General features: G+C 39.7%; 1 protein-coding gene across 3 annotated transcripts in view; it reads left to right on the plus strand.

The window, feature by feature from the left end:
* The window catches only part of COL5A2 (collagen type V alpha 2 chain), a 129,933-nt gene extending 123,832 nt beyond the window's left edge, over nt 1–6,101 (plus strand). For 2 of the 3 annotated variants that reach the window (XM_038142318.1, XM_038142317.1), the window contains 4 exons: nt 382–673; nt 1,427–1,614; nt 3,417–3,641; nt 4,471–4,617. In XM_038142318.1, coding sequence (XP_037998246.1) covers nt 382–673; nt 1,427–1,614; nt 3,417–3,641; nt 4,471–4,617 — 852 coding nt within the window. Of the gene's footprint in view, nt 1–381; nt 674–1,426; nt 1,615–3,416; nt 3,642–4,470 lie in introns of all 3 variants that reach the window. The other variant, XM_038142316.1, reaches the window with a different exon arrangement.
* The last annotated feature ends 7,735 nt before the right edge of the window (nt 6,102–13,836 follow it).

Below are 13,836 nucleotides of genomic sequence, written 5' to 3' on the forward strand. Positions count from 1 at the left end.
ATCCTGAGGCAACTTAAGGGAAGCAGGAATTTTAAGAAATTAAAAAAGTAGTTAGGTAGGGATCTGAATGAGGAGGGACAGGTTTAACAAAGGGAATGAGGGCATTCCTTTGAGACTTTTTCCAGCTATTAGTTTTAAAATCAGGAGTAAGAAATAGTCGAGCAAGGCATAAAGGCAATCAGAGAGGACATGAAGCAGAGTGAATGCATATCTCACATGCAGTTCTTTGAAAGGTGAATTCTTTATATCTGAATTATTACCTGTGCTTTAGAGTGACTGGCCCCGAAGTTTTGAGGGTTTTTTTTGGTGGTAGGCTTTGCTGTCATTTGGCATAGTATTTACTCTACTGGACCTCTGTTGCCTTTTTGTTTTGAACCTTAGGGCCCACCAGGTGAGCCTGGTCCTCCTGGCCCTCCAGGGCCTCCAGGCCACCTTACTGCTGCCATTGGTGACATCATGGGACACTATGACGATGCCATGGCGGATCCACTACCAGAGTTTACTGAAGATGAAGCAGCCCCTGATGACCACAATAAAACAGACCCAGGAGTCCACGCCACGCTGAAGTCGCTGAGCAGCCAGATCGAGACCATGCGCAGCCCCGATGGCTCCAGGAAGCACCCAGCACGGACCTGTGATGACCTGAAGCTGTGCCACCCCTCCAAGAGGAGCGGTGCGTGTTCACACCTCTGCTCTGGGCCCTCTGAGGCTGCCTCGTGTCCAGCATGGGCTTGGGCACTGCTTTGCACTGCTGCAACGTATTTCTGCTTATGTCTGCCCAGTTGTTTCAAAAATCTTTGTGTGGGGGTTCCAGTTGTCAGTTTCTCTAGGTCTGGACTGAAGGCACTTGAGACAGTAGCTCATGTTCAGACTCAAGTGTTTATTATTTCTTATCAGTGAAACAGTCTCACTACTGTGAGTTCAGCAGCTTTTCATTAGAAGGCACAAAATGGCAACAATCTCTTGTTACAAGGTCTTTTAAGACTAAACTATCCAATTAAGAACTGACACCTAGATTATTTTTCCTTTTAACCCAATAACTGATCCCAAAGAGCCTGCAATGTGGACTTTTCTGCCCAATTACAAAATGCCACCCAAACCCATGAAGAAGAAGGAAGAAGGAGCACGAAGAAGAAACCCAGGACAACACCCTGTGCCCTCCATCTTGCTTCCATCCATAACATACTAAAAATCCCAGAACCTAAATTTCTCACCAAGTGATACACCTACACTACTCTCTATAATCTATTTCACACTTTTGTGGATTCCAGTCTATCTTGAAGTCTAGGAAACTTTCTCCATGAATGAGGGTCAAAGTCAGTGCTCCCCTGGGGGTCAGGGCACCCCAGAGCAGAGAAATATTCCTGGTGCCCTGGGTTTCCTCATCTTTGTAATATAACACAGTCACATTTTATGTTCTTTGTAGGTGAATATTGGATTGATCCCAACCAAGGATGTGTTGAAGATGCTATAAAAGTGTACTGCAACATGGAAACTGGGGAGACCTGCATTTCTGCCAACCCATCCAGTGTGCCCCGCAAAACGTGGTGGGCCAGCAGGTCCTCTGATTTGAAGCCTGTTTGGTATGGCCTTGATATGAACAGGGGATCACAGGTAAATAAATACAGTCACTCTTAAAATTGGCTTCTGTGAAGCTTGTTGCCTTGGAATTTGGAACTTCATCTGCTGGTTCTGAGCAGGTTTTGCTAGAGTCACAACATTATGCCTGTTGATTGACTGGCTTATAGTCAATTGCTTGTTATTATCATATCATAAAGATAGGAAATAACTGGGGAAAAAAAATGCAAGTGCATCTAATGCAGGATTGGCTAAAGCAGACCACTGCTGGACAAAAACATCAGCTTCTCTATCAGTCTTTTACTAAATCTCCGTCTTGTCCTAAACAACTGTACTTCTACCCTGATACATAACCCACCCTGCTGTTTTAATTGAATTCTAATCTTCCTTTTAGAAAACTCTATACTGCTAAAAATTACAAAACTTACTTTATATATTTGTTTTTGAATTAAAGTATGAGTGCTATCATATGATCCATGATGAATCCATCAGTCTCTAGCCAGATAAAATTTCACTCACCTCTCTGCTGGGGTTTTCCTCTATGGTGGTAACTTCTAAAATTATGCTTAATGATCCTGACAAATAACAGAAGTCTACCCCATGCAAAGTATATGATTTATTGACTGGTTTTTGCCTTTTTTTTCCTAGTTTATCAAAAGCTCAGAGAATATCTTCAAATGTTAATTCATAGAGCACTATTAACTTTAAATTCAGTATTTGGTGTGTGAAAAAAATGCTGTTATCAACTGGATTACTAAGAACAGTTCAGAACTTTAACAGCTGAGAACAGATGTGATATTGATACTGAATAAGTGGGATGCTTTCATTTATCACTAAATTCAGGAAGTATTGCCATGACCTAGAACATCCCAGTTGCTGTTTAGCTACCTGCAGAGCTACACAGAGGGGTTTGTAAGACAGTTGCTCTTTGGAGGAACAAATTATCTTCAGGAATATTAAAAAAAGAATATTTCAGTATTTTTGAAACACTGTCAGATTTGGTAACTAACAGTATGAGGTATGTAATAGTCAAGTGCACTCCTTATGGATTATAAATAATAAATTTAGAATAAATCTTGTGTCCAAGATTACCACACTTTATACATTATGACAGTACCAGTGAATAAGATTTTCTCTTCACCGGTTTCAGTGAAATTTATAAATTTTTAGTAATTGTTGACTGTTGTTTTTTGTTACAATGATTCAAAAAACATGAATAAAATGGAACCTGCATGAACAGGGGAAAAAGACCTCAGGAATTTTAGAATTTGTCTTACTGGTAGAAAAATTGCTTGTTTTTTATAGAAACACTGACATGTCATGAAACATTTGTCAAACTCGTGTGCAAATCGATTATTTTATATGGCCCATATGCAAACTTTGTTTTTTCTGCTTCTAAATACAATACAAACCCTACAGAAAACAAGTTAATCAATTGGCAATATATCAGGCGCATTGTAAAAGGGTTTTCTGTGCTTGATGTTTCTCACCTGCTTCAAGATTGCTCTAATGCATTATTTCATATGTAAGAATCCCTTTCAGAAATGAGGCAGAATTCATTCCAAAGCTTGGCATATCTGTGGAGGCCAAACTTCCTCTGAGTTGTTCAGTTGCAGAGAATTATGATCAAAATTCTCCAAAATTCTCCCTGTTACAGAATGTCTAAATTTCTTTGTCCTCAACTGGCAGCAAATTACAAAAGAAACCACCCTTAGATTTTATGTAATAGGGCTCCTACTAGTCCTGTCTGAAAGATGACAATAATGGCAGATGTTTCTAAATTCACCAACTCCTAATTTCAGTGTCCTGTTAATTGACCTGTTTCTTTATCTCCAAAGTTTGTGTACGGGGATACAGCTGTCACTCAGATGACATTCCTGCGCCTCCTGTCCAAGGAAGCTTCCCAGAACATCACCTACCTTTGCAAAAACAGTGTTGGGTACCTGGATGACCAGACGAAGAACCTGAAGAAAGCTGTGATTCTGAAAGGGGCCAATGACCTGGAGATCAAGGCAGAGGGAAACAGCCGCTTCAGATACACTGTTCTGCATGACAGCTGCTCTGTAAGTTTGGGGGTTTTGCCCAAAAGGACTTTTGTGCATTTTCACTTCTCTCTTTAATTAGAGAAAACACCCTTGCAAGGAAGTAATTAAAATTCTGCAGGATTTTGTAATGAATCATAGACATAACTGATCAAACAAGGATTGTGCTATAATTCTACCTTCACATAATAAAAGTCTGCACTATTGAGTGGCTCTTTGCAAATTCCTTCTTAGTGAGCATACTGAGATACATATCTTGGCATTTTGCATTTCCCAGTACTTGTTTAGCTCTGAGTAGAGTCACACAAAGTGGTGAGATAACCAGAAACTTTTGTCTGCCAGATGGGCAAGATTATTGCAGCAGTGCTGTGGAGGAAACTCACTGGTGCTATGACTGAGCTGGAAAGGAAAACTCTCCCTAAATTTCATGGTGGGCACAGAAACCAGCAAGTAGTAGATTTTTCATGTTCAAAAGCAGTTTCAGCCAAGACCAACATACTGGCAAATATTCCTAAATCTAGTCTTGCACCTGGGAAAAGTTAAGTAGTCTCTGTGCTTTAAAGCAAGCCCACAATTATGGGTGAAGGCACACAGTATGAACATGTAGAGAAGAATTTCATAGCATAAGAGAAAAATCGGCCCTGATGTGTCAGTCTGATAGATTTGCTCATTAGAGACATTTCAAAATAACCCAGGTGCAGTGCAGGCAGCATTGTGCAGTGTTACTCAGCAAAGCTGCAGTGACTCCTTCCTGAACAATCAGACAACTGACTCACCAGTTGCATTTCAGGCTGGTTTTGACATGAGCCCTGGCCTAATTTTTAATTTTTTCCCCTTCTTTTCCCTCTAGAAACGTAATGGGAACGTGGGCAAGACAGTTTTTGAGTACAGAACGCAGAATGTGGCACGCTTACCGATCATCGATATTGCACCGGTGGACATTGGCAGTACCGACCAGGAATTTGGAATTGAAATTGGGCCAGTTTGCTTTGTGTAAGAGCAAGGGGGGAATATAACACACTACCCAGCAACAGCAGCAGTTAAACATGAACTTAGACTGATTGAAGTTAATCCTGAGACTCTTGAAGTAATGGCTGATATTGGATCAGCATTGTATATACAGCTCTTTCTAAATGCCCGGCCTCCTTTTGAATATTTATTTTACTTACAAACCTTCTGTTTTCAATGATTGAAACCAACTGTTCAGTACAATTTTAAGAGGATTGATGACAACCTTCTAAAAGTTATATGAGTCCTTTTCCTCGGTTTTGTTTCAAATTATTTTGACATTTCCAGATATTCAAAATAGATAGATTTAATGTGGAACTATGTAAAAGCTCTAATGACTATTTCTTTTGCTTTGATGTGTACTGAATAACAGAAAAGTAGAGCACTTTTGTGAACCGTTGGCTGTATTTCAATCATACCTGCTCCCTCTACCCCAGTTTGTGTTCCTGTGGTTCCCATTCACAGAAATTTGTGACTTTTGTAGAAGACAGTCTCTTCAGACAAGACCATCTTAATTTGGCATTGTTTTTTTTGCACTTTTCTCTGTAAGTCTGCTCAGAAGAGTGATCCATAGCCATGGTTAATTTATGAAGTAAAAACATTACTGGGGTAAATATGAGTTTTCAGTAGGGGTGTCCCATATCTTAACTTTTAAGGCTAGATTTCACTTCTCACAATGTATCTGTGTAATTCCATTAAATTATCCTTAATCTTCAAAATATGTCTTAAACCCAATACTTGTTGATTTTCCAATATTTGCCCATCTAAGAAGCCATTACGTATCAAATTATTCAGATGTTTTATCTATGGTGCCAATTTCTGTGTGTTGCAGACCATTCACATGTATATCAGACCAATTGCTAATAAAGAAAGTTTAGAAATTCCTTGGTTTTAGCTGACATCCAGACATGCATCGCCAGTAATTTGACTTGCTGGCCTTGAGTTGTCAAGGCAGGAAAGTTCCATCATTTCTTAGCATGAGCTACCTCATCTCTGGAAGTTGGGATGCAATTACTATTCCTGGTTTTCTTTTAGGTATTAAAAGGTGCTATGCTTCTGTTGTTATTTCAAGATAGGAGATAGGCAGGGCAAAAAAATAAAAGCAACAAAGTGATGGTGCTAAATGACTCTCTAGAAGGCTGATGAAATAAAGATGCCTACTGTCAATGTCATGTTCAGAGCTTAGCTGTTAGGCTTGCAGTGTTTGAGAGAACAATGTTACAGTGCATTTATTTGTTGGTCATTCAGTATATAGAATGTTTTGTACCTCCAACATGCTTTATTTTGTAAAGTATGTGGGTACAAACTTACTTAGGTTATTTGTTTCCTTACTGCATCTGTGCTCTCCACGTTTTTTTGTTTGTTCCTTAAAAAAATAAATAAACAGCTGGGGCTCTCCCTAAAGAAAGTCATGCACATAGCTTTATTCATGTATCTTTGCAAAGCATTTAATTAAATACATGCTTCTCGCTATGTAAGTGGTTTCCTTTTTGTAAAACTCCTTCCAGTGTGTTCATTCCCTATCAGTTCATTCCCAGGAAATTAAAAATAGAAGTACTTAATTGTTGTTTGGTTGCTGTTTGCATAAATCATTTGCAAGGCATTGTGAAATATTTTGAAGCTAGGAATATAGGAGTATTTGTAAAGTACCTTCTGTGTCAGTTTCTACAGATAAGTGTCAGTTGTATGAAGGAAAGCAGCAGGCGTAGAAAATCTACATAAATAATATTGTTTGAGACTCCAAAGAGAGTTTTTATTCGAGAGTGAAATGTGACTTGGCCAATTCCGAGAGGCAATGGGAGTTAACACTGAGAGGAGACAGTTTCTGGACAAGACATAAAGTTGCATTTGTAGTGAAGCAGGCAAGAGTTTCCCTTTCCCCCTTCTTTGGTGGCAGGGGCTTTGCAGGTTTCCAGGTTGTCCAAATGTGTGTCCCTGCAGGGAGGTAAGGGCTGGGAAGTTGACAGGTTCATGCTGATATTATCTGTTTGCTTTTACTGCCCATGCAGGAACTTTATGATTTCTTTCTTACTGGCAGGAAATAATTTCTATAAATACGTGAATCAGGGGTTAACTTACCATACTAGGAACCATAAGTTCCTAGAGAACTTTTAGATAATGTTAATTTCAAGCTGCAGTGTAGAGGCTTGCTGCAGTATGTTCGAGCAAAAGTGGCTGTGGTCATACCTCAACAGCACATTTTTCCAGATGCACAAAATGAGTAACATTTGGAGGATAGGTTTATGTTTGTAATTAGTTTTAATCTCTAATTTTTAATCAAGTATTATAATCCATGTTTGGTATAAGTAGTTTGTAAAGTTGTTGAAGGAGAAGAGAATTTGATTATGAAAAATACCTTTTCTTTTCTTTTCAAGTGTCTCTTTGCATCTCTATCTCCATATGAAGTGTGCAGTATTTCCTCAGCCAGGTGCTTTGAGCACTGAAGAGCTGTAACTAGAGAGCCATCTGAGGTAATATTCTGTAAAAACCAGGGCTGGAGAATCACTCAAGGAAAGTCTGCTCTGAAGTGCAAGCTCTCAGGTAGTTAACTGAGGACTCTGCAATGGAAGTGGATATGCTTTTCTCCTCTCTTGATTCTGTTTAGAGCATACATAGATATTGCACCTCTTTCCCTGTTTTTGCATTCCTCGAAGTATTGTAGAATCAAATTAGGAAGGAAAAAACAAAAAAGTGTGTGTAGGGCGTTTTCTTATCCAGGCAACATGGCATAGCCTCATGCAAATACATCTTTTATTTCATGAACCTAGAATGAATGAGCTAATAATTTGTAGTTTATGAAGTAGCATTAAGTAAATGTCAGCTATAACATTTAGTGATGTTCTGCCTTAGCGACAAATAGCTTCAAAAATGGTAGAAAAAAGGTACTTCAGAGTGATTAAAATAATATAAAGTGATTAAAGTAATACAGTATCAGACACTGCATTTAAATTAAATTTGAGAAACAAGAGTTGGTTCTGTTTTCCTTAACTAAACTGTCCTCAGGGAGAAACAACTCCCAGGACTGCCAGCATTGACAGAAACCTTCTCTTGGTTTCTCAAAAGCAGTAGTGCAATATTTGTTTGGCAACCATTCATTAAAAACTCATCTAGAAATTAAATTCCCAAACTGCTTCCCTGCTTTCTGCTAGCTTCCTTGTGGCTATGATAAATAACCAGCTCGTAGTTTTCAGCACTAAAAAGGTTCTGGAGAGCACCAGCAGTACTACATGCAGTAGAAGAATGTACCAAACAACACAGAAATCTAACAAAGAAAATGTCATGGCATTACAGCTAGAAACAGCACAGTCAAAGCCCACAAAACAGCAAGAAAATGGAAAATATTTCTTCCCTGCAAAGGCAAGTAAAGAGTCTAAAACCAGTTTTCTTATTGTTGTAGAATAAGAGCCCCTATGGCTTTATTTTATCTCCTATAACTGCCTGAGACTGAGCATAGTAATTGAGCTGGTAAACACTCACATAACCTATGAGTATTTTAATTACTTTTTCGGGAAATGCAGGCTATACTGAAGGTCTAACACTCACTGGGCAGTTTTTTTTCCACTGAGAGAGGATTCCAGAAAGAGTAAAACAATTGCAAAAGGGAAAGCAAAACTAAATGGATATGTAGAAATGCTAATGAAGGAAAAAAGATTCCCTGCAAGTATGTAAATGTCACAGAGAAAAAAAGGTAAAAATTATAGCATTAGATCGTTTCAAAAATCATGAGAAAAGGTAAAACTAAATTAGCAGTTCAATAGCTGAAATAGAAATGCCTTAGAAGCTGTAGACCCATAGACAAATTTTATTGTGAATTTGCTTCTCATTCCTGTGAGGCAATTACTGGACAATATCTTCAGGATCAGTAAAAGAGAAAAAAGCAGTTATGCTTTTTCTAAAAGCCACAAGAGAAAGGACACAATATGAGAACCAATGGCCTGTGCAGAACTCAGGAAAACCTGAGCGGAGTGGTGCAAATATTAAAACTGAGAAGTTTTATTGTATTGAACAACACCAGAGAGCTTGATTGCTGATCTGTCTACTGCACTCTTGGCATTACATGTTTTATCCTTTGCTGGGAGAAGGTCTGGAAAAGTACAAAGGTATCAGCCAACACTAGTTTGGGCAGGTTGCTAAAGAGTCCATTTTTAACTCTCTCTCCCATGTTTATTTTGTGCACATTCCAATTTCCTTGCTGGTAGAGTTAGGAGCCATCTTTCTATAAGCTCTGACTTAATTTTGTTATGTTCTCAATATCAGAGTGGTGCACTATCAAGTGTTTCTACTGCAAAATTAGTATTTTGTTCCTTGATTGAGATACTACTGTCCATCCTCCAGAAAAGGCTGCAGCCTTATTCAGGGATGGTTGTGAAGAGAAAAAGAAAAAAAACAACCAAGCAAATTCACAGCTGCCAAAGCATCACAGAACTGATTTTTGGCCTCAGTCAGCTGAGTGAAAAGAATCTGATACAAACCCAAACAAGTATAACAAAAGGACATAACTACAATTCTAGAAATTCAGTGAAATATTTTTGCATGTTTGGTGTGGTATGATCTTCCCTGCCACAAAGGAACATGACAGTGACAGAAGATGGTGATGACTGCAGGAGCCATCACTGTAATTCAGGAGCCTGTGCTTCTTGAGGAACAAGCTGTGTAACTTCATACAAAAATCAGAGAAAGTCTGAGCATTTTCTTCTGCAATATTGCTGGGCTTTAACCCAGCTCCTAAACACCAGACAGACACTTGTCAATTCCTCACCCTCCACAGTGGGGCAGGGAGGAGAACTGGGGGGGTAAAGTTTAGAAAACACAAGATTAATTGGATGACAGAAAAGGAAAAGAAAATAATGACAATAACAAAAAATTCAAATGTACAAAACAATTGCATAGAATGCAGTTGCTCACCCCCCAGTGCGCAATTCCTGAGCAATGGCCCCTGGCCAGCTTCCACCACAGATTTATGTGTGAGGATGACTCTATATGGTCTGGAATGTCCCTGGGATCAGCTGAGATCAGCTGTCCTGGCTGTCACCTCCCAGCTCCCTGTGCTCCCCCAGCCTCCTGGCTGGCAGGGCAATGTAAGAAGCTGACAAGGCCCCAAGGTAAGCACTGCTCAGCAGCAGCAGCAGCAGCAGCAGCAGCAGCAGTCTGTTAGCAGCAAGATTGTCATCCCAAATCCCGGGGCAGTGCTGGGAAGAAAATGTAACTTTGTTGCAGCTGACATGTATCAAGTCAGCCATTTCCTGCTAGGAATTTTGATCCCTGCTTTACAGATGCACCCAAACTGAGAAGAAGAGTGGGCAGGCTTTTGCAGGGACCTTGGAGATGTTACAACAAATACAGTGAAGCTGAAATGCGAGTTGCAATAGGAATGTTCACAAAAACCCACAGAAAGCACATCTCCAGTGCCTCCAGGAGTGACCTTTCAATGACTGCCTTCTCAGTGGATGTGGGCTCAACAACAAAACTTAAATTTTAATCCAGAGATGTCCATGGCTAAGGGGTATACTGAAAGGAGAGAAAGTTTGGATAAGCATAGATTTTCCAGATAAAACTGCAGGATTAAAAAGAAAAAAAAAAAGAAAAAAGAGGATCAGTGGCTTTTTCAGAAGGAGTCAGCTCAAGCCAGAGGGGCTGCTGTGATGGGGAAACAGTGTGGGTTACAGTCAGTCTTTCTAGACAAGACTCTAGGGTGAAGTTATTGCAGGATGAAGAGCACTTGGGAAGACAAGACCCATTAGGATTTTGTTCTGCTGGACTTCATCCGTCCTGGAACAGCAATCCTCCAGTGTAGTGTGAGCTACTTTTTGCTTCCCCCCAGTAAACAGGTAGGCAAAAGCATAGAAAGCATCTCTTAATCTCTAAGAACTGCAAAATGTCTTTCTCTTCTAGTACTTTAAACAGAAGTATCTACAGATTTGTTTTTTTTTAAGATCATAACAAGATATAGTTGAGGACATCTCATTACAATCACATGTTGAATTAAAATGTTACATCATGATAAAAAAAATCATACAGTACTGTAGCTTAAGATATTTGCAACATTATCTATCTCATTACATTTCCAGAAGAGAGGCACTTGGTTTAAATATGGAGTTTGCCAAACCCAGCTTCTTTTCTGGTGCAAATGGGATATTTCATTGAACCATCAGGCTTTTGGTCTTGGTTGAAACGAGTATGAAATCTGTATTAAGAAACTTCTTCTAATTTAATGACTACAGTAATGCTGTCATATTGCCATAAATAACAACCAGTCCTCCAAAAGAACACCTTTTCCAGTCTGACAAGGAATATTGGACCCTAGATTTTCCTAGTGAAGCTATCAGGACAGACATAGCATGGCAAAGTGTTGGGAAGAACTTTCTCCTTTACCAATTCAAAATTCTTGTAGACAGCTCTTCCTCCAGGTTGCTGCCTGCAAATGGAGGCTTAATGCTATTTAGCTGAAACCACAACAAAAGAAGGGTTGCAAATTGCACCCAATGCTTATTTAAAAGTTGATTTCTTTTGTTTTAGGAGCGGAAGTTATGGACAATTTGCCAGCTTCCAGAAGAAATTCCTAGCAGCTGCTCAAATTCAGAAACCACCGTGAGCCCACTCTAAGTGCTGTTTTACCCTGGCCTGGCTTTAGGTGCCAAATTACTGCTGGGAGAGGGGACTTGGGGGGTTTACAGCAGCTGCCAGCCATGGTGGCCAGGGAAAAGCCTTGCCTGTCTCCCAGGGGAAGCTGAGGGTGTAACCCACTGAGTTACAGGTGTTTACAATTTGGTTGCAATTAGGGCCTCATCAGGTAGCAAAGTTTTTCACTTAGACAAGGGCTGGCTGGAGTCTTGTCACGTTCTAGGGTTTTCTACACATAATTTTTGTAAACAGCAACGAAATGGGATGTTGTAGTAGCTCTCTGTGCCACAGATGATAGGATAGCCACGTGCACAGGAAGAAAGGCTCTGGTGTCTGGTGCCCTACGGAAGAGCTCCACACTGAGATGACAATTTGCATTTAACTGGGAAGGCAAAGATCCAAGGTAATAATAAAAGCTAAATTAGTGATATTTTAAAGTCATTAATATGTCCTGAAAAACTCCTTGAGGAAGAGCTTTTTCCTCCTGTCTCTTTTCTTCTCTCTGGGAGCCATGGGAATATGGTGCTGTGAAGTAACTGAGATCAGCTGGTGTAACAGAATGAGAAGCTGTAGATCAGAATCAGACATTTATTGTATCAGTCTTATTACTGTGTGGGCAGCTTCTTGCCTTGTTTTTCCCTGCCTCTCATTCAGCTTCATGCCTTTCTTTCAACTGTGTGGACTACAGTATTTTCTTCTTTTCTCCAAGGCAGCTTGAAATTTAAATGCTTGAAAGCAAGTGTTGGTGTTTTCCTCTAGATCAGTTTTTACTGAGCAGTTCTGGAGGCTTAAAATATAAGGAAGGCAAAGAGGGAATTCATAGCTTCAGGCCTCTCTAGGTGAGAGGCTTTGTTTAACCCACAGTTTTGGATTTATGCACCTCAGTTTTAGACTAACTAGGAAGAAAAGTTTTATTTTCATTGGTTCTTCCCTCTATGGAGGCAAGTAAAAAGTCTAAAGATGGATTAAGAGCAAAAAACTATGATTTTTTTTTCTCCTACTCTAGGGTGAGGGCCCCTAGGTTTCTTTGCTCTCCTTCAGCTGCTTGAGACTGAGCACAGTAGCCATTAGACTCATAATCTGTGGTTATTTTAATTAATTTTTTCAGGAGCTCGAGGCTATACTGGAGGTTTAACACTCACAAGGCAGCTGGTCTTGCTGAGAGAGGGTTCCAGGAAGACAGAGGATAAAGCAGTTGCCAAAGGAAAAGTTAAACTAAATGAAAATGTAGGAAATGCTAATGAAGGAAAAAAGATTCCCTGCAAGTATGCAAATATCATAGGAAAAACAAGGTAAAAATGATAGTTAGATGATGTTGGTTTTCAATGTCGGTTTAAAAATCATGACAGAGGGCAACAGTCAGCAGTTCTATGGCTGCTGAAATAGAAAATGCCAGAGAAACTGGGAATCCATGGATGTTGTCCAAATGGTGTGCTTATGCTAGAAAGAAATACATAATCTTGGATTATTGTGTCCAGAGCACCACAGTTTGCCTGCTGGGAGTTTAAAGGTTTTGTTCAAGGGTGTGACTTCAGTCAGCTGCTGCAGAGTTCAGAACATCCACAAGGAGCCTGTTGGGGCAGAATTGCTATCTGAGTACCAGAACATTTAGACTGTTCTCAGCCTGCCTGCTTTACCTGCTGTCATGCTATTCAGACATGTGTTAAAATCAGAGTTAATGCTTCTTAATGTGTGAAATAAATATGAAGGAAACATGAAGGCTGTGATGAATAACAGCTGAAAATCACCTGTGTTAAAACCTGCCCCAAGGGAGAACTTGTGTGCACAAAGGGAACACCTCAAACAACACACCAGCTTTCTTGTGAAGCTGTTGTCAGTCCCGTGAGGAATTGGACAATGCCTTTAGGAACAGCAAAAGAAATCTGCTTTTTCAGCAAGCCAATGAAGAGGACCCTGGGTGAGGAATGAGTCACAGGTGTTTACAATTTGTTTACAAGTAGGGTCTAATTAGATAGCAAAGCCCTTCAGTTGGAGAAGGGTTTGCTGGGTTTCTGCCGTGTTTCGGAGTGTTTTAAACATTACCTCAATTCAAAAAGCTCAGAAAGGAGATGTTGAAATAGTCTCTGTGTCAGGGACTCCAACAGAAGAAAAAGCTCTGGTGTCCTACAAATGAGCTGCACCTTCAGGTGATGACCTGTAAGTAATTGGAAAGGTGAAGTTTCAAGGCAATATTGAAACCTAAACCAGTGATACATTCTTGGTATGAGTCAGGCAACTTTTTGTGGCAGGGTTTTGTTTGTTTGCATGTTTGGGGGGGATTTGGTGGGTTGGATTTTTTTGTTGGGGTTTTTTTGGGCTTTTTTTTTTTGAGTGGTGTTGATTTTTGTTTTGTTGGGGTTTTGTTTTTGTATATTTGTGGTTGTTATTGTTTTTTTTCTTGTTTTGCCCAAATAGTAATGTGATGATATAAAAGTACAGATATGTGACAGCCATGGGAGCCTAATTAGTGGCTCTGAAAAAAATGAAGGCTTTTATATCAAGTAAATATTTTGTGGTGGTCTTGGTTGTTCCTTTGTGTTTTCTACAAATGTTCCAGAAAATCCACTTTTATTAGTAGTCATTATTA

The sequence above is a fragment of the Motacilla alba genome, chromosome 7 (assembly GCF_015832195.1).
Source record: "Motacilla alba alba isolate MOTALB_02 chromosome 7, Motacilla_alba_V1.0_pri, whole genome shotgun sequence".
Lineage (NCBI taxonomy): Eukaryota > Metazoa > Chordata > Aves > Passeriformes > Motacillidae > Motacilla > Motacilla alba.